Source organism: Eucalyptus grandis, chromosome 4 (assembly GCF_016545825.1).
Source record: "Eucalyptus grandis isolate ANBG69807.140 chromosome 4, ASM1654582v1, whole genome shotgun sequence".
NCBI classification, from domain to species: domain Eukaryota; kingdom Viridiplantae; phylum Streptophyta; class Magnoliopsida; order Myrtales; family Myrtaceae; genus Eucalyptus; species Eucalyptus grandis.
In genome coordinates, this window is record NC_052615.1 from 6749933 (window position 1) to 6770148 (window position 20216).

Below are 20216 nucleotides of genomic sequence, written 5' to 3' on the forward strand. Positions count from 1 at the left end.
GAAGGTGGCCTCGACCCTCGAGTAGAGATCAACGGCGGTGGCGTCGAGGGCGACCGGCGGTGGCGTCAAGGGCAAGCAGCGGTGGCGTCGACTCGAGCAGAGGTGGAGAACGGACGAGCGAAGAGAGAGAACTGTGAGTCTGTGAGTGAAACGAAGTGAAAGTGTCATGTGGAAGAGAGATAACGACTTTTAGGGTTTCTGTAGACCTAACTCGACTGATTTGGGGCTTTTTAGTTTTTAGCCCTAACCGGACCGGTTCCGGTACTAGCCTCTTCAGAACCAGGAACCGAACCGGACCCTCTGCCGGTGCGGTTCCGGTTCCCGGTTCTACCCGGAACCAGGCTCACCCCTAGCTGATAGGGTGTGGGGAGATTCTAATACTGGTAATGTCTTATTGATATGGTTGTTTAATCAATAACATTGTGAGCAAATGTTTGCTCGATTCATCATAGTCAATGAACAACCTTTTTTCTTGGTTGAGTGTGTTGGATTCCGTGAATTTGTCAGTGAATTACAAACTCCCTTCAAATAGTTATCACTTTTTACAGTGACTAGAGATTGTATGAAATTGTATTTCTGTGAAAGAACTTGTTTAAAAACTCACTTTGGAAAAATTAATTCTAGGATTACATTCACAACTAATACATGGCGTTTCATTCAAAACCTTAATTATTTATGTCTCATTGCATATTTATCTATAAAAATTAGATGTTGCATAAAAGATAATCAATTTTATGGTGATACATACATAGAGGTAAGGAGATTGAGAAAATGGTGGAGAAATGCATCTATGAGTGAGGAATGGAAAAAGAAGAAAAAAGGTGTCACAATCACCATGAACAATGCTAATTCGAATGGTGTTGCAATTGGTTATTTGAAGGAAACACTTTAGGAGAAATATTATAATATTAGATGGTGGTGTTTTACACATGATGTGCACTGCTCACATATTAAAATTGATTATGAGAGATGGCTTGACTACAGTACGTGGCTTTATTGCACATATCCAAAATGCAGTTAGGTATGTAAGGAGTTTTTCCATGAGATCCAAAACATTTCAATCTTACATTAAGAGTTAAAGGATCGCTTATAAGGGTTTGGTTATTCTTGACATCGCCACTTGATGAAACTCCACTTACCTCATATTAGACATCACCGTAAAGTTCATAAAAGCTTTTAAAAGGATGGAAGAAGACAATCTATCTTTTACAAGCGAGCTTAACTAGATCTTCTTAAAGATAATGATTGGGAAAATGCCATTATTATTTCAGAATTTCTAAAAATTTTCTATGATGCCGCCAATTGGATGTCGGAGAGTTCATATGTCACTTCAAACGATTGTTTTGAGGGCATAACTCTTTTGTATAAATATTTGAAAGATGTGGTGAATGCTTAGGATCATAAATTTCAAGCTATTGTTATGAAAATGAAAGAGCAATTTGACAAATTTTATGAGAGTTTGGATAAAGTGAATATGATGGTGTTGATTGTGGTTGTGCCGGATACTAGAACTAAATTGAATTATGTGAATTTCTTGTGTGGAAAAATTTATGATGATGAATCAAAAACTAATGAGATGCATTATAAGATGAAGGACACATTGGAATGTTTGTATGAATTTTAAGAGTAATCTTCTATTGCTTCAAGTGATCAAAATCTTAGTGTCCAAAGTTTGAGTGCAAGTGTAGTAGTGGTTCCAATACCGATGTCAATGGTGATGAAGGTAACAAGAAGTATGACATCCAAGATTGGTGGAGAACCTTTATGCACTTGAATAAACAGTGTGTGGAGATAACAAATTTGAGCTTGATCGATATCTTGAAAAGAAAATGAAAAAATATTCTTGATCTTGACATTTTGATGTGGTGGAAGAGTAGTGGCTCAAAATATAAAATCATATGTTTGATGGTTGGGGATGTTTTGTTTATTCCCAGAACTATTGTTGCTTCAAAGTCAACTTTTAGTACATCAGGTTGTGTCCTTGAAAGTTTTCAAAGTTCTTTGATTCCTAAAGTAATGGAAGCTTTGATTTACACTTAAGATTAGTTGAAAGCTGTACATGTGCCAAAAATGCTAAAAAAGTTCGATTTATGTAAGTGATGTTTATATCTTTATATATTGTGATTCCTTTTATATATCTAATAAGTGAATGTTTTATTTATTCTCTTCTTCTTCTTCTTCTTCTTTTAGATATTGATTTGCTTAATGAGGAGATTATCGTCTCCTCATCGGTAAATAAAGTTTACTAGTTGAAGTGGAATGATATGTGGTGGGGCTTTCTAATAATTATTTAGTTTGGTTAATAGTAATTTTATTTTTTAAACTATTATTGAGTGATTAACTATGATTGTTGTTTCTTTTGATTTAAGGTGGTCAGAATTTGGAACAAATTCTCATGGATGATTGAGGATTGAAGTTCTAATATGGTTTTTGCTAGCAAGATTTATTCCCTAGCATCCAAAGTATTTTTGTTGTTCATGGCATCCGAACTATTGGCATTGGATTAGGATATCACTCCACTTAATGGGTGCTTGTTGGAAGGTGCCCCAAAAGCTATTTAGTTCTCTTCCAGGCTTACTTCTTGATGTCGTCTTTCTTTCCTTTTTCCTACTACCCATTTTGTTTGTGGTCTTGGATATTGACTTGATCAACATGCTAGTTGCTCATGAATTTTGTTTTGTAAGTTTAATCTATAACATCAGAACACTTGGTTGATGATACTAAGGCTGCGTTTGTTTGTATTCTTTTTTTTTTTTTGTTTTTAAACACTTTTTCTGTTTTTGTTCAGGAACAAAAAAGGAGCAAACGCGTTTGGAGTGCGTTTTTGTTCCTTTTTTGTTCTTTGTTCCAAAGGAACAAAAAAACGAAACAAGAAACACAAATTTTGTGTTTCTTGTTTTTCAAACACTTTTGAGAAACACTTTTTTTTCTTTTCTTTTTTCTCTTATTTTCTTGTTCTTTTTCTTTTGGCCGGTCGCCGGCCTCGGCCATGGCCGGCGACGGCCGACGAGGGCCGGCGGCCTCGCCCAGCCACGGCGAGGCCGAGGCTCGCCGTAGCTGGGCGAGGGTCGGCCTCGCCATGGCTGGGCGAGCTCGAGCTCGCCCAGATCCGATCCGGCGAGGCCGAGCTCGCCCGGCGGCCGGCGAGCCTCGGCCTCGGCGGTGGCCCGGCGAGGCCGCGCCTGCCCGCCGCTGGCGAGCTCGGCCTCGCCGGATCAAGGCGAGGCCGACCTCGCGGCCCGGGCGAGCTCAATCTCACCCAGATCCGGCGAGGCCGAGCTCGCCGGCGGCCGACGAGCCTCGGCCTCGCCAGCGGTGGCCCGGCGAGGCCGCGCCGCCCGCCGCTGGGCAAGCTCGTCCTCGCCGGATCAAGGCGAGGCCGACCCTCGCCGGTCGGTCGCCGGCCAAGGCCTTGGCCGGCGACCGGCCAAAAGAAGAAAAAAAAATGAAAAAGAAAAAAGAAAAAAGGAAAAAAATAGAAAAAAAAATAGAAAAAATAAAAGAAATAAAAAAATTATCCAAATTTACCAAACATGTTTCTGTTTATTTTTTATTCCCGGAACAAGTTTACCAAACGCGTCTTTTTGTTCAAAAATTGTTCCTCGGAATGTAAATACTTTTTCTATTTCGTTCCTCGGAACAATTTTTAAACGAAACACAAACAAACGCGCCCTAAGTTTCTATGACACAGGACTTACCATGGCTTTGGCAATGTTTTGTTTGTTATACTTTATCTTGTTATCTTATCCTCATCAACCGGTACTTTCGTTTTTATAATCTTATAGGCAAAAATTAACAACTTTTTTCAAGAATGTCATGACTTCTAATTTTAATTGTATTTATTTGAATCATAATGCAAAGAAAGTTAGTCTTTTGTATTCTTTATGATGAATGACAAGCTTGCTCAGTACTCAATAGACTAAGAAAGGTCTGGAGGTTCCTTATTTGGTTGACTGAATCAATGAGAAGCTTTCATTTTTATTGTTGCGTTCATTTTCTTTTTGCTTAACTAAAAAAGAAAAAAAAAGAACTTGTTAGACTTTGGAACCGACCCTAAAACCTGTAATAGGGTAGGTTCTAGATTCTAGGTGAAACCTATAAGGAACCTAGAATTGTTTATCTCTACCAATTTCTTTACACTGATAACCAAGCTGCCCTCCACATTGTTGCCAACCTAGTTTTTCACGAGCGAATGAAACACATTGAAATTGATTGCCATCTCATTCGTGAAAAAATACAAGCTGACCTTATTCCTCTATTAAAGATTGGTACAAAGTCAAAACTAGCCGAAGTGTTTACCAAACCACAAGGCCGAGATCAGCACATGCGACTACTTTCCAAGTTGGGCGTTCGTAACCTACACGCACTAACTTGAGGGGGAGTCTCAACGTGATCATGTGAAATCTTAGCATGATCATATACCTTATCCCATGAGTTGTTTTATTCAATCTTTTGATTGTACTTGCCATATCTAAAGGAGTAGATTTAGGAAATATAGTTGTGAATGGTGTATAAATATGTACATTTAGAATACAAGAAAAATTGAATTGATTCACATTGGGATCTTCCATTTGTGTCCTATCTTAATACCCATGGATCAAGAGGAGAGAGTGGGTGAATGCTTAGTACTTGTAAATGAAGAAAGATAGAAAGATAAAAAAGCAAAACCCTAAGGCTACATTTAATAGTTATGATAAAATTCAGGATATGATAAAATTTGTTATATCATGTATTTGGTGTCTATTTAAGATAGGATAAAGTTGAATATAATAGAGATATAGGTCGGATAAAATTTTCCCGCTAGATGTGGGATAAAGATGGATATGAATTTTAATATTCATAATAGGAAATTTATTTTTCTTGAATAAGGAACTTATTAAATTAACAAAATTGAAATTATATTTCAATATAAATTATATTTGAATTCTATAATAAGAAATTCAAAATTCAAAATCAACATTTTATTTTTAATTAAATCTTTTTATTTATAAATTCAATTTTGATTCTATCTTACAATTTAAATTCAATATGTATTTTTGTAAATTGTAAATTTTTGTATTTTATTAAATATTATATATTTTTTTTTGTATTTTAGGTATATTAGTACAGTTTACTATTTACAAAAATTTTACCATAAAATGATGGAAGAGGAAAAAGATAATATAAAAAGAAAGGAAAAATAAAATAATAAAAGTATATAAAAAATTAGTGAATAGTATTGTGAGAGATTTTTACCATCTTCATTTGTAAACTTTTAGGTTTATTTACACCGATATGCTATTTATACCGAAAAATGTACATGATATGATGTAATTATATTCGATTTTAGGCAATTCACCAAACAATAAATATGATATAACAAAATCACTGAATTTCATATTCATCCTATCAAGTTCTATCATAATTAGAAATCCAAACGACCAAATGTAGCGGATGAAACTGGTATATTCTATAAGAATGGGATTGCAAACGAAAGAAGAAGAAAGAATATAAGAAAAAGTATAACGAGAAGAAATCTTTCAATAGGCAAAGAGGAGAAAAATATCGAAATTAAGCTTGTGAAGATTGCCCAAATGAAAAAAAGGTATTGCCCCAAAGGAAAGAAAGCTTGCAGATATTGGACATGTGGAGAAATAAGTATAAGTATACTAGGTGAGGTTGACCTCGTCAAGGGTGGGCAGGACTTGCCCTTGTTAGACCTCCTAGTGGTTGGGTGACACTCAACCTCATGAGACCTAGTGAATTAAAGCCTCGCCTGCTGTGGCAAGGCTAACCTTGTCACTGTTGCTAAGTGAGGGAGAGCCTCGCCCACCCCTAGCGAGGCTCGACCTCGTCGGCCCTTGCCTTTGGCTGGGCACCAAGATCTAGCGACCGGCTAGAGGAAGACGGGAAAAATGAAAGAAAGAAAAGAAAGAGAAAAGAAAAACAAAGGAAAAATATTTTAAAAAATATTAACATATTATTGAAAATTATCCATGTTAGCGTTGATTGTGTCACATTGGACGGCTGGTGTTTATATCAATGATTTTTTTTTATCAAATTTGGCTAGATGGATGAGTGGCACAAATGTAAAAAGTTTAGGACTTAATTAGTAAAAAAAGTTTGGGACTAAATTAACACAATTATAATAGATACATGACTTTTTAGTAATTCTTCCAATTCTAATTCTGTTAATGATTGTATATAGATTTGTCTTAGGAGTATCAGTATATGAGAAGTAGATGTGAAGATGAGGATAAATTTGTTCCGACTGCCAATAGTATCACAATCCAGGTCGGCTGAGGTATCACAATCTATCCCGATCCATTGGATCAGTCGATTCACACCCAGATCCAAAAAGGAGCCTCTCGCCTCGCCTTTTCGGCCGTCATTTGCAACTTGCGAGGCTCTCCATCCACACTGCCCCAGTCAACTGCCAAACGCGTCATGCGCAGCTCTCGAGCACCATCTGTCTGTGGTCTTGTTTTCGCAGTGCAAATGGTTGACTGTCCTTTTGTGCCCCCCGCTCTGTCCACCCAACTTGCCTATTCGAAAAGAATCTTTCATCACCGTCGCAATGAGAACTGTCCCACGTAAATTCCATTAAGCTTCGCCGTGCCATGTCAATGGTCCAATATATACAACGGATTTGGTCGACAAGCATCGAAAAATTTAATAGTTTTCGAGGTGGTTTTTTTTTTTTGTGCATTAGGTGCGATCATATAGCTTTTCTAGAATAAAAAGGGAAGACATTCTCTTGGGATGTTTATCTTCGCACCTAGATAGTCCTAGGTAGAGCAAAAGCATGCAACATTTTTCTTAGGAAAATATGGAAAATGAGAAGTTCCTATTGCAGTTAGGTGGGTAGGCCAGGTTCTATATTTTATTCTTTTTTTAAGATTGGAGAAATCTGATTGATGGGCATGCTTATCTTCATCTCCAGCTAGTGGCCAATGGAGTTTTATCACAACGTTCGAGAGATCTGGTCAAACTCTGGTACTCATCTCAGTGTCCTAGAACATCCATTTTTGTCTTCTTAGCATTGATCTAGGTTTGACCATATGTAGAGAGAAGATGACTTCAGTCCCGTGATTTCAAGGCCTCTTTGATTCTCGCGTTTTCTAATATAAAAGGTCTTCACTGAGTGTTTCAGCTCACTCACTTTCAAAGGAGTTCAGGGAAAAATGAAAATCGTTGGTCTTGATTTTGTGATATTCATAGCGTTTTTCCTTCTAGTTCTTCCTTCTCTTTCCCAAGAAACAAACACACAGATTGAGGTTCAAGCACTTCAAGCCTTCAAGAACTCTATCACCAGTGACCCATTGGGAACTCTTGATGATTGGGATGAAGTGAGTCATTCTCACTGCAACTGGTCGGGGATCACCTGTGACCTGGTGTCGAAACAGGTCGTGTCCATTTCTTTGGTGGATAAGCAGCTCACAGGAGGCATATCTCCATTCCTAGGAAACCTCTCGGCCCTGCAGGTTCTTGATCTTACTTTGAATAATTTCACAGGGAAAATTCCGCCAGATCTTGGGAGATGCTCACAACTCCTGGAATTGATTCTATATGCAAACTCTCTATCTGGTCCGATTCCCCGAGAGTTAGGGAATCTCAGAAGTTTGCAGTCGATTGATTTCGGCGACAATTTCCTGAGTGGAAGTATCCCCGAAAGTATCTGCAACTGCACATCGCTTTTGGCCCTTGGTCTCATTGGCAACAATCTCACCGGCACAATTCCTGCTGAAATAGGAAGATTGACCAATCTTCAGCTCTTTGCAGCTTTCGCAAACAATTTGGTTGGTCCTATACCTAGTTCTGTCGGTTTACTGGAATCTCTCCAAGAGTTAGACTTGAGTCAAAACCAATTATCAGGAGTCATTCCTAGAGAAATTGGCAACTTGTCCAATTTAGGATACCTCCACTTATTTGAGAATGCCCTTGCTGGAGAAATCCCGAAGGAACTAGGCCATTGTACTAACCTTGTCGCTCTTGAATTGTACATCAACTCCTTCACGGGCTCCATCCCTCCGGAGCTTGGGAATTTGATTCAAATGAAAAGCTTGCATTTGTATAAGAATAGGTTCAATTCCACCATTCCACCTTCTCTATTCCAACTCGAGTCGCTGACCAGACTAGGACTCTCAGAGAATGATTTGACTGGTAGTATACCTCCTGAGATAGGTTCATTGAGATCTTTACAGGTTCTGACCCTTCATTCCAACAGGTTCGCTGGAGCAATTCCTTCATCCTTAACAAAATTGACAAATTTAACGTATTTGTCTATGAGCTCCAATCTTCTCACAGGTCAGATTCCGAAAGATATCGGATTGCTTTACAACTTGAAGAACTTGACCCTTTATGACAACCTTCTCGAGGGATCGATACCAGCTAGCATTACCAACTGCACCGGTATTTTAGTCATAAGTCTCAGCATGAACTATCTGAGTGGAGAAATTCCGCTAGGCTTAGGGAATTTGTCAAATCTGACATTTTTATCTATCTCTGCCAATAATATATCTGGTCAAATCCCTGATGATCTCTTCAACTGTTCCAGACTTGTTACTGTTGATTTAAGCAACAACAAGTTAAGCGGATTCGTAAAACCCAGCATTGGCAATCTGTTCAATCTCCGCATTCTTAAAATCGTTAACAATTCTTTTGGGGGTGAAATTCCACCAGAGATAGGCAATTTGACCCAGTTACTCACTCTGTCGATGGCTGAAAACAACTTTTCCGGGCTGATTCCTCCAGAAATTTCGAGACTCTCTCTCCTCCAAGGCCTCTCTCTCCATGACAATGCCCTGAATGGCACGTTACCTGATGGAATATTTGAACTGAAACAGTTGACAAACTTGCAGTTGCAGCGAAACAGGCTGATGGGTCCGATTCCAGCTTCATTCTCAAGACTCCAGTCACTTTCTCTGTTAAGCCTCAGTGGAAACATGCTTAGCGGGTCGATTCCAAGAGAGATGAAGATGCTGGTACGGCTTATGGCATTAGATCTCTCTGACAACAGTCTTACTGGCTCAATTCCTAGATCTGTGATTGGAAGCATGAAAAGAATGCAGATATACCTGAATCTTTCATGCAACTCATTGACGGGTGTTGTGCCAGATGAGCTTGGTGAAATGGAAATGATACAGGCTATTGATATCTCGAACAATAAACTCTCAGGAATCATCCCTAGAACACTCGGAGGCTGCAAAAACTTGCTTTCTCTTGATATTTCGGGAAATAGACTTTCTGGCCCACTCGCGGTTGAAGCTTTTACAGGAATGGATTTCTTAACAAGCCTGAATCTTTCAAAAAATGAGATAAATGGGTCACTCCCCAGTGATTTGGCAAAGATGAAGCGTTTGAGTTTGCTTGATCTTTCTAATAACCATTTGACGGGCAAGATCCCTGGAAGCTTCGGTAACTTTTCTAGCTTGAAGCACCTCAACCTTTCCTTCAATCATCTTGAAGGCCACGTGCCAGAGAAAGGCATATTTGTGAACATCGATTCATCGAGCTTAATGGGTAATGAAGCTCTTTGTGGAATTGCATTTCTCGGCTCTTGTGACAAGAAGGGTTCAAAGAAATTGTCGAAGAGAACCAAACAAATTTTATTGGCACTGGGCTCTGTCGGTGTACTTTTTGCACTAGTTTTGATACTTTTGATCATCAAGTACAAACCAGGCAGAAAAAAGTCAGAAGGGCTCGAGAATACAGAACCACCCTATGCATCTGCAATGAACCTCAAGAGGTTTGAGCAGAAAGACCTCGAGACTGCAACTGAATTTTTCAGCGAGGACAATATCATCGGTGCTAGCAGTTTGAGCACTGTGTACAAAGGCCTCTTGGAAGAAGGGAAGGTTATCGCTGTGAAGAAATTGAATTTACATCAATTTTCCGCGGAATCCGACAAATGCTTCAACAGAGAAGTGAAGATCCTTAGCCGGCTGAGGCACCGAAATCTGGTTAAGGTGATCGGCTATGCTTGGGAGAGCAGGAAATTGAAAGCTTTGGTCCTTGAGTACATGGAGAATGGAAACTTGGACAGCATAATACATGACGCTCAGATGGATGGGTCACGGTGGATGCTGTCTAAAAGAATTGAGATCTGTATTTCCATTGCAAGCGGGTTGAGTTACTTGCACTCTGGATATGGTTTCCCCATAATCCACTGCGACCTGAAACCTTCCAACATCCTTTTGGATGGAGATTGGGAGGCTCATGTGAGCGACTTTGGAACTGCCCGGATGCTTGGGGTTCATCAGAATGGGACTGGCATGACTGCTTCATCAGATTTCCAGGGCACGATCGGCTACATGGCACCAGGTAATCTCTTGCCCATACAAGCCAATGACCATGTGATTTAGCCGAAACATCGCAAGTAAACATTTCATTTCGGTTGAGTTCTGAACATTTCTTGAGCATAATAAGCCCAAAGACTTCACTCTCCTTTTGACATTTCACAAGGTAAAAGTATCAAAGCCAACAATCTGCTTCTGCAAGCATATAAGCTGAAATCATGACTGTAGTGTAGCACACAAAACAATATCAGCTGGTATTTAGCTCATTTATTTTAACTCCGACTATGAAAAATTTATACATGAAATGAAAGGTATACTTTCCCGAGTGATAACTATTAAATTCTCAGGTTATTTCTCACTCAATCGGCACTGGAGATTCACAAGGTAAAAGAGATTATATAAATAAGCAAACCAGACGGGAATATATTTATGGATGAATATATACTGGAGTATCAAGGGTGGCATCAACATGTTCATTCCAATTAGCATGATAATGAATTGCATAAGAACTAAACAATGTCCTATGATTCCTCCTCTGTCTGAACTCTTCTTCCTGATCTGTTCTGATGCAATATCTGAGCCATAAATAACAACTCTGGCTATCTCTTGCTTAATCAGTATCTTATTTTCTCCCCTTTGGCCAGAGTTTGCCTACATGAGAAAAGTCACAACTAAGGTGGATATTTTTAGCTTTGGAACGATAATGCTGGAGCTGCTAACAAGAAGGAGACCAACTGCGCTCGCTCAGGAGAACGAATACCCAATCAGTTTGCATCAACTGGCAGAGACAGCTCTTGCAAACGGGACCAATGGGATTTTCCAAATCTTGGATCCTCTTCTAGCTGCGAACATTTCCAAGGAGCAGCAGGAAACCATAGAAAAGCTCTTCCAACTGGCTCATCAGTGTACTTCTCCAGATCCAGCAAACCGACCGGATATAGATGAGGTCCTGGCTGCCCTTTTAAAACTTAAGGGCAAGGCAAGCTAGAACTGAAAACTTTCAATGCTATGAGATACAGAGCATTGTAAAGAGTGCGTTAGTTGACTCCTGCTAGTTCTTGCACTAGCAGAACCAATTTTAAAGCAGGATCGCGCTCACTCGCTCTTTTTGTACCCTTTCTTTGCAAATTTTGTCATGTTCCGCACAACGAAATAAAAGATCTCAATCCAGTCTTGAAGAACTTCAACGATCTAGTTACTTGCATTGGATATCCTAATCACATTAAAGAATCCTGCTGCTTGTCCCAAGCTTCCTTCATCACAATTTAAGATCGAACTGAAGATAAGATAGCAATGACAAGAAGAACAAAGCTTGATCAGAGAGGGGAAAAAAAGGCCCAGAAACAAGAACCGCACAAACATATCTTCTCGTTGCATTAAACTCGAGCTCACTCTACAGAGTAATATCACATTCCGATAAACAAGAACTCGACATAAACCATAAAAGAAACCGAGGTTTCCTCGCAAAAAACTAAAATATGATCACGAGGATCAACCTCAGACAATTACAAAATCCGGTAAAGATGGCTCAAATGTCTGGCTCAAATGTCATATTTTTTATACATTTTTGGGCTTAATCCTCGGGACCAGGAGGATCGTTACGAAGAAACTCATCCACAGTGGAAGGAAACACCAACCCGCCAGAACCGCAACCGCTACCGCCCACGCAAGCGGACGCAGCTCTACCCAGAAGCAAATGCACCAGCCTCAACGGCTCAGCCCTCTCATCCTCATCGCCACCGCCGCTGCCGCCGTTCGAGAAGTACTCAATCCATCCATCCAACCTCTCCGCCTCCTTCCGGCACTTCGGGCCCTCCACGCCGGCGACGCGCTCGTAGAACCCGCCCGCGCACTCGCAAGCCCCGGCGCCACCTGCTCCGCAGCCCGCTCCTTCTCCGCGGGGTTTCGGCTCGCCGTTGCCCAGACCCAGCATCCGCATCAACCGGTCGATGTCGTCGGCCGAGTCGGCGTCGGTCCCCGTCGCCGGCGGCGGCGGCGGCGGCGGCGGAGGACGGAACTGGGGAGAGCAAGAGAGGAACGCTTCCGGTGCTTCGCTGCTATCTTGAAGAGGTGGAGGGGGAGGAGGAGGAACGAGGGCTTGGCGGTGGCGGTGGTGGTGGGGTTGGGAGGAGAGGAGGTAAAGAGGGGAGATCGGAGAATCGTCGAGCGACGATGAGGCGGCGGTGGCGGCGGTTTGAGGTGGTGGTCGGCGGCAGCCGCCGTCGTGGCGGTCGATTTTGAGCCGTTTCTCGACCCGCTCGAGGGAAGAGAAGAAGCTGGAGTGCATCGTTCGGGCGCCGAATGCTGGCTCGGCAATTTGACAGCAGAGATGGAGGGAAAATGGTTGCGCGGTCGGGATTCAGAATTTTGGGGCTAGAACGATGAAAATCTGGAACATATACCACAAATTTATGCAAAATTAGTTTTTTTTTATCACAATAAATCTCAAATTTGTATAAATATGATAAATTTATTTTTAATTTATTTTTAATCACTAAAAACCCCAAATTGATACACTTGCGATAAGTTTACTCTCTGTCAACTTCTGTTAAATTTAATTAATACCACAAAAAATCACAAACTGGTATACTTAGTAAATTTGTTGGGACTTTATTGGTTAAAAAATTTGTTTGGAGCAAATTTATCATAGACATATCGGTTTAGGGTTTTTAACAATGTTATTCGCATAACATCTTATTTCAATTGACTTTGTATTTTATTATTGAATATACCAATTTGTTGCCTTAACTTATGCTGATTTTTGAAATTTTGATTTTGCGCAATCCCATCTTTCGACTTAGCGGGTGATTTTTGCAGTTAAAATTCGTTTTTTTAAGCACGTTTATTTATGCTGAGAAAGTGGTTGACGTGCCAATTTTTATGTCAAAAACTAGAAAAAGTATTTTGAAGTTCTAAAAGTATCTTGAAGAAGGAGTAAAAGATTTCAGAATAAGGCAAAAGTAATGGGAGAGAGATAGAGTCATAGGCGTGTGTCACGGCTAAGAGGTTTTTGTAACTAAAGAGTCGTGCCTTTCTGAGGAGGACTTCTTGCGATCGCTAGGATTCCCAACAAGAGCGCTTCTGGAATGTTCCAAGGGCGGGCGATACGGTAATTAAGCCAAAGTTTAGAACTCTTTTGTTATAAGTGTCGATAGTTGGTAGGTTGGGTAATGTGATCTCGTCTGTCGGATGAATTCTTGATCAATGAATGTAATATAAGGGTCTCAAGTATAAGAAATGGTATCCTCCCCATCATCTGTAATAATCCAATCATTCAATAATACAAAGGCTCATTTCTCTAGAAAATTACTCTCTCTATGATCCGGGTGAGTGAGCGAGTGAGCGATCGATCCGAGCAAGGCTTAGCTTAGGCGTCCCGACGATCCGAGTCGATCCAAAAGAGCCTGAGTCGCCACACGGTCACAATCTCAATCAATTGGCCCGTGACACGTGTTTGAATCGGCATATAATGCAAATATTGAAAATCAAAACTATTTGGGGAAATGCAACTTGTGTTTGATAAAAACTCTTTGCAAATGGATTTTGAGTTCTAGTTGTATTTGGCAAAAAAAAAACATTTATATGGTTTTGAATTTTTTTTATTTTATATTTTTTTTTTATTAAAAAGGACCCAAATCCTTCACCAAAATCAAGAAATGGCTACAATTGTCAGCAAGCCAGATTTGGGACCGGCGGCTATCGATTGAAGTTGCCACTGCTCAAGCAACCTCAAGCAAGGGTTGTGTAAACCTCGCAAGACCCAGGCAACGATCGCTTAGGTCAAGTGACCCTTGTCAAAGGTCACCTAGGTTGTGTCACCCTTGTCAGAGATCGCGTAAGGTTGGGCCACCTCAACCAATGCCTGCCCGAACTAGATTTGGCTTGCCGACAACTATAGCCCTTCATCGGTCCGACCAAGGGATAACATTGAAAATTTGAAGAATTGGTGAGGGTAGTTTTGAAAGAAAAAAAATTGTTCAGCGTTTAGCCAAAAATCCAAAGCTCAATGCTGGTAGGGATTAGTATTGGGCTTTTAGCTTTTTCAATTAGCTTTTTCAAGGCCAGCATTTGGCCAAAAGCTCATTGGGAAAACTTGCCGAACACCCCAACAATTTTCTAAGAGGCTTTACAAGCCAAAAGCTCTTCAGGAAAACTGTACCAAATGCACTAGTGATGCAACCATAACCATCAATGTCTATACTCCAATGTGAAGGACAAAAGATTTAGGGACAATTAGTTGGTATATTGATAGTGAAAGACAAATAAAGTGAAAGGTTTTTCATATTTCACTAAAATACCATATGCAAGCGATGATGATCCTTCGCATAGACCCCAAACTAATATTGAAAGATATATACAAGATGCGCACAATAACACAAATGGCAACATCTCCTTATCGAAGCAAACATGCTTCATCTAGCATGCCCCCAAACTTATGACGGTTGTAGAGGAACCAACTGAAATTTGGAAGCTACATTATTTGTGGAAGAAATATGGAGTAAAGAAAGAGTGTCACGTCTAGGCTATCAAAATGGGTCACAAACCCACATGTCAACCTACATTTAGTTAAATGGGCATATATAAGTTACCTTAAATAATGGATCATAATGGGTATTGAAAATAAGGCCCAAAAAAGGTTGGTGTTAGTGGGTCAATTAAAAGCCTATTCCAATCCAAGTTAAGACTAGACCTATCAAAATTGGTTACAAACCTATTTCTTAACCCATATTTAATAGACCCAGTTATTATATGAGTTACGTGTAAATGAGTTATAAATGGGTTTATAATGATAAAACCAAATAATATATGGGCGTTAGATGGGTTTATAGTATGGCGTGACTCCATCTTCATCCTTTATGAGAAAATAGTGGAATCCTTGTATTGTTCTAAGTTCAGAATAGTTTGGTAGGCTTCAAGATGGTCCAGCTTCACCCTTATTAAAAATATCAAGACAACTTCTTTTTTCCCCATTATTTATTTTGTTTTGTTTTTATTAATCTTACAAGTTTCGTCCGTCAGTTATTGGAGTACATATTTCTTTGATTGCATTTGGCATTGTTATTTTTATGTAATATTCTTTTTTTTTTTTTTATCATTGCAATCCATGGTTAGCATAAATCATCTTTTCAATATATTATATTTCATTTAGTTGAAATTTCAATTTCTCCATGTTTTCTCTTATTCTTCATTGTTAAAAGTCAATTCTTCAGCGTCTTATATCCAAGCAGCAGTTTTATCCAAATAACATATACGCACAAAGAACTTAGAGTGGGTTAACTAGGTGTATTCGGATTTTCATAAATTAGATTAAATATGAAAGCATTTTAGTAAATGAGTCCGAGTTGAGTGTTGATTGGGTATAGGTCGGGTTGGGTATGAGTTACAAAATTTGTATTGCATATAAATCGGCAAATTTGGATCGAACCATTTTTGACCCGACTTATCCATTCGACGGCCCTAGTCACATCTAACGTGTTAGTCAATACAATGGCACTGATTTTTAACTTGCTTTCTTTGCTCATGGAAGACGCCAACGTGAACAATCTCAATAGCGCTCTTACTGTTGCAAAAACTAAGGATCGTTTAGTTTCGACAGCGTACCTCGGCCAGCAAATCCTTCCTCCTTGCAACCAGGATATAATTTGGAGAGAAGCAGACATAGCTCCGTCTGGTTGAGGTCACGACTCGCAACTCAAAAAGTGATTCGAAACTGGGCAAGATCAAGATCGCTTGGACCATAGAAAGCTTTGGAGGACAAGGTTTGCAGATAAATCTATGAAGGTTAAGTGGCAAATAATGAAGGAAAACTAGGGAACAAACGTGGGAGTCGAGTCGAAAAAGGAAGGAAGATGATTGAAGATGTCACTCAAGAGTCAAGCCAGCGGCAATACATGTAATTTACACTTCTGAAAGTATCGTTTCCAACCGAACTGTATATCACCCTCACGCTCACTTTCCAGGGACGAAGTTGGTGGCATAGGCCCAAGCATTGTTGTTAACTGGATCAGCAAGGTGGTCAGCCAAGTTCTCCAATGGACCCTTTCCTGTCACAATGGCCTGCACGAAGAACCCAAACATGGAGAACATGGCAAGCCTGCCGTTCTTGATCTCCTTCACCTTGAGCTCGGCAAAGGCCTCAGGGTCATCGGCCAGGCCCAAGGGGTCGAAGCTCCCCCCGGGGTAGAGCGGGTCGGTGACCTCACCGAGCGGGCCACCAGCAATACGGTAACCCTCGACGGCTCCCATCAGGATGACTTGGCAGGCCCAGATGGCCAAGATGCTTTGGGCGTGGATCAGGTTGGGGTTGCCCAGGTAGTCGAGCCCTCCTCGCTAAAGATCTGGGCGCCAGCCTTGAACCACACGGCCTCACCGAACTTGATGCCGTTGCGGGCCAGGAGCTCGGGGAAGACGCACCCCAGGGCACCGAGCATGGCCCACCTGCAGTGGATGACTTCAAGCTCGCGGTTCTTGGCGAAGGTCTCGGGGTCGGCCGAGAGTCCGGCGGTGTCCCAGCCGTAGTCACCGGGGAACTCGCCAGTGAGGTAGCTTGGGGCTCGCCGGAGAATGGGCCTAGGTACTTGGCGCGGTCCGGGCCGTACCATGGGCTCCCGGATGAGACAGGCTTGCCGACGGTCTTCCTCATGGAGACTCTCCCATTGCCGAGGAGCTCGGGAGTGGAGGAGAGCTTCACCGCCTGTCCGGCGAGGGATGGGGAGGAGAGAGCCATGGTGGAAGCTGCCATTGTTGAGTGGATTTGAGAGCTTGACTTCTGTCTAGTGTTGAAAGAGAGAGTTGAGATGGATTGGTGATAGTTGTTGGGCCTTGGTTGGGCTATAAATACACGATTCAATAAGAGAAAGTCCTTATCTGAGATCTCCATCTGAATTCCTATTGGTTTGTTTGTCTTTGGAATTTCGATTTTGTCTATCTACTTGGCGCTCTCTACTCCACATACCATATTTCCTGATCCTTTCATTTTATTTCGATTTTGTCTATCCACTTGGCGCTCTCTACTCTACGGAGTAGTATCACATTCCGACAAACAAGAACTCAACATAAACCATAAAACAAACCGTGAAATCCGCGCAAATAACTAAAATGATCGCGACGATTAACCTCAGACCATTACTTAGTCTTGTAACATGGCTCAAATGTCATCTCTTCTTTTATACCTTCTTTGGGCTTAATCATCAAGACCAGGAGGATCATTACGAAGAAACTCATCCACAGTGGAAGGAAACACCAACCCACCAGAACCACAACCGCTACCACCCATGAAAGCGGACGCAGCTCTACTCAGAAGTTGTTGGAGGTTTGTTTGTAAAAATAAACTAAGTGTGTTTTCCTTGTCCCACATAGGAAAAGTAGGAGAAAGTAGGCCAATTAATAAGTGTGAAATTTCCTTTGTGTAGATAAAAGAATGATTGGGTGGGGTCTAACCATACGGTGTGCGATGTTGACGCTCGCGGTTTAATTAGCACTAACTCATTATTATTATTATTATTATTTTCAATTCAAAGGTTGCCTTTTGTTTTTGAGAATTTTCGGAATAAAATATTAAAATGAAAATTCGAAGTTTTATTTATTAAAAAAATTATTATTATTCCGAATTTTGTTTGTATTTTTTCATGACAACCTTTGGAAAAAGATGCTTATTCAGTTTGCAACCTTTCCCGAAGGGTTGCAATTGTTCAGTTTTTTCAACTTCTTCCAAACGGATGTATTTGTTCACCGGACAATTTTCGAAATGACACATTTATTCAATTTTGCAATTTCACGAAGAGTTGCCTGTGTTTTAAGAGTGTTTATGTGTGTGTGTGTGTGTGTTTTCGGAAAAACGAAAGTGATTATTGTTTATCTTTTTTTAGTGTTCTTTCTGAAAACTACAGCCATCCTTTTAATTGTTTCCTAGAGAGTCCTTGGAAAAATACTAGAATTGTTATCTAGTTTGGTTATGTTGTTGTTATTATTATTATTATTATTATTATTATCAATTCAAAGGTTGCCTTTTGTTTTTGAGAATTTTCGAATAAAATGTTAAAATGAAAATTCGAAATTTTATTTATTAAAAAAATTATTATTATTCTGAATTTTGTTTGTATCTTTTCATGACAACCTTTGGAAAAAGATACTTATTCAGTTTGCAACCTTTTTCGAAGGGTTGCAATTGTTTGGTTTTTTCAACTTCTTCCGAATGGATGTATTTGTTCACTGGACAATTTTCGAAAGGGCACATTTATTCAATTTTGCAATTTCACGAAGAGTTGCCTATGTTTTAAGAGTGTTTATGTGTGTGTGTGTGTGTGTTTTCGAAAAAACGAAAGTGATTATTGTTTATCTTTTTCGAGCGTTCTTTCTGAAAACTACAGCCATCCTTTCAATTGTTTCCAAGAGAGACCCTGGAAAAATACTAGAATTGCTATCTAGTATTCTCATGTGAGAGTTTGTTGTATTATGGAGAATTTTTTCTAGTGATCATTAGCAACGTTATGGGGCAAATAAATTTTAAAAAAAAATGATATCATGCTTCAAAGTCCGACTTGAGTATTCTAAAGATCCGTCTTTATTGTTTTATCCAATTTGAAGTCGTATTTTCCCAACAGAAGCAAATGCACCAGCCTCAACGGCTCAGCCCTCTCATTCTCACCACCGCTGCCGCCACCGTTTGAGAAGTACCCAATCCATGCATCCAACCTCTCCGCCTCCTTTTGGCACTTCGGGCCCTTCACGCCGGCAACGCGCACGTAGAACCCACCTGCACACTCACAAGCCCCGAAACCCGCTTGCTCTGCAACTCGCTCCTTCTCCACGGTGTTTCAGCTCGCCGTTGCCCAAATCCAGCATCTGCATCAACCGGTCAGTGTCGTTGGCCAAGTCGGCGTCGGTCCCCATCACTGGCAGCAGCGGCGGCGGTGGAGGAGATTCGGGTGGAGGACGGAACTGGGGAGAGAAAGAGAGGAACGCTTCCAGTGCTTCGTTGCTATCTTGAAGAGGTGGAGGGGGAGGAGGAGGAGGATCGAGGGCTTGGCAGTGGTGGTGGCGGCGGTGGTGGGGTTGGGAGGAGAGGAGGTAAAGAGGGGAGATTGGCGAATGGTAGAGCGACGGTGAGGTGGCAGCGGCGGTGGCGGCGGCGGCGGCGGTTTGAGGTGGTGGTCGCCGTTGTGGCGGTCGAGTTTGAGCTGTTTCTCGACCCGCTCGAGGGAAGAGAAGAAGCAGGAGCGCATCCTTCGGGCGCCGAATGCTGTCTCAGCAATTTGACAGCAGAGATGGAGGGAAAATGGTTGCGTGGTCGGGATTAATAATTTTTGGCGTTAGAACGACGAAAATCTAGAACATATATGATAAATTTATGGAAAATTAGTTTTTTTTTTCACAACAAATCTCAAATTTATATAATTATGATAAATTTACTTTAAATTAAATTTTTAATAACTAAAAACCATAAAGTGATACACTTGGGATAAATTAACTTTCTGTTAGATTCCGTTAAATTGGATTAATACCACAAAAAATCACAAATTGATATACATAGTAAAATTGTTGGGATTTTATGGTTAAAAAATTCGTTTGAGGTAAATTTATCATAAGTGAACCGGTTTAAGGTTTTTAGCAATGAAATTTGCATAATACCTTATTTCAATTGACTTTGTATTTTAATATCGAATATAAATTTGTCGCCTTAATTTATGCTGATTTTTGAAATTTTGATTTTGTCCAATCCCATCTTTCGACTTAGCAGGTGATTTCTGCAGTTAAAATTCGTTCTGTTTAAGCATGTTTGCTTATACCGAGAAAGTGGCTGACATGTCAATTTTTATGTCAAAAACTAGAAAAAGTATTTTTGAAGTTCTAAAAGTATCTTAAAGGAGGAGTAAAAGATTTCAGAAAAAATGCAAAAGTAATTTGCATATTCTCAAGGAGAGAGAGATAGAGTCACAG

At 40.5% G+C, this 20216-nt stretch overlaps 2 protein-coding genes and 1 pseudogene across 2 annotated transcripts; 1 reads left to right on the forward strand and 2 right to left on the reverse strand.

The window, feature by feature from the left end:
- The first annotated feature begins 6942 nt into the window (after positions 1 to 6942).
- LOC104440808 (LRR receptor-like serine/threonine-protein kinase FLS2) lies at positions 6943 to 11464 on the forward strand. Its single transcript, XM_010053790.3, has 2 exons — positions 6943 to 10302; positions 10922 to 11464. Exons 1-2 carry the CDS (start codon positions 7164 to 7166, stop codon positions 11263 to 11265), a joined length of 3483 nt encoding a protein of 1160 aa, XP_010052092.1. The 5' UTR covers positions 6943 to 7163; the 3' UTR covers positions 11266 to 11464.
- A 386-nt stretch (positions 11465 to 11850) lies between these two features.
- LOC104442544 lies at positions 11851 to 12564 on the reverse strand. The gene has a single exon (XM_039310661.1). The coding sequence runs from the start codon at positions 12562 to 12564 to the stop codon at positions 11851 to 11853; it is 714 nt and encodes a 237-aa protein (XP_039166595.1).
- A 3540-nt stretch (positions 12565 to 16104) lies between these two features.
- Positions 16105 to 17102, reverse strand: LOC120292712 (annotated as a pseudogene).
- Positions 17103 to 20216: the final 3114 nt, after the last annotated feature.

What these genes read in the sequence shown, in the direction of transcription:
- LOC104440808 (XM_010053790.3), top strand. Translation starts at nt 7,164, where the DNA reads ATGAAAATCGTTGGTCTTGATTTTGTGATATTCATAGCGTTTTTCCTT. An exon ending in GATCGGCTACATGGCACCAG is followed by an intron (nt 10,303 to 10,921) that starts GTAATCTCTTGC and finishes CCCTTTGGCCAG; the next exon opens with AGTTTGCCTACATGAGAAAA.
- LOC104442544 (XM_039310661.1), bottom strand. Translation starts at nt 12,564, where the DNA reads ATGCACTCCAGCTTCTTCTCTTCCCTCGAGCGGGTCGAGAAACGGCTC.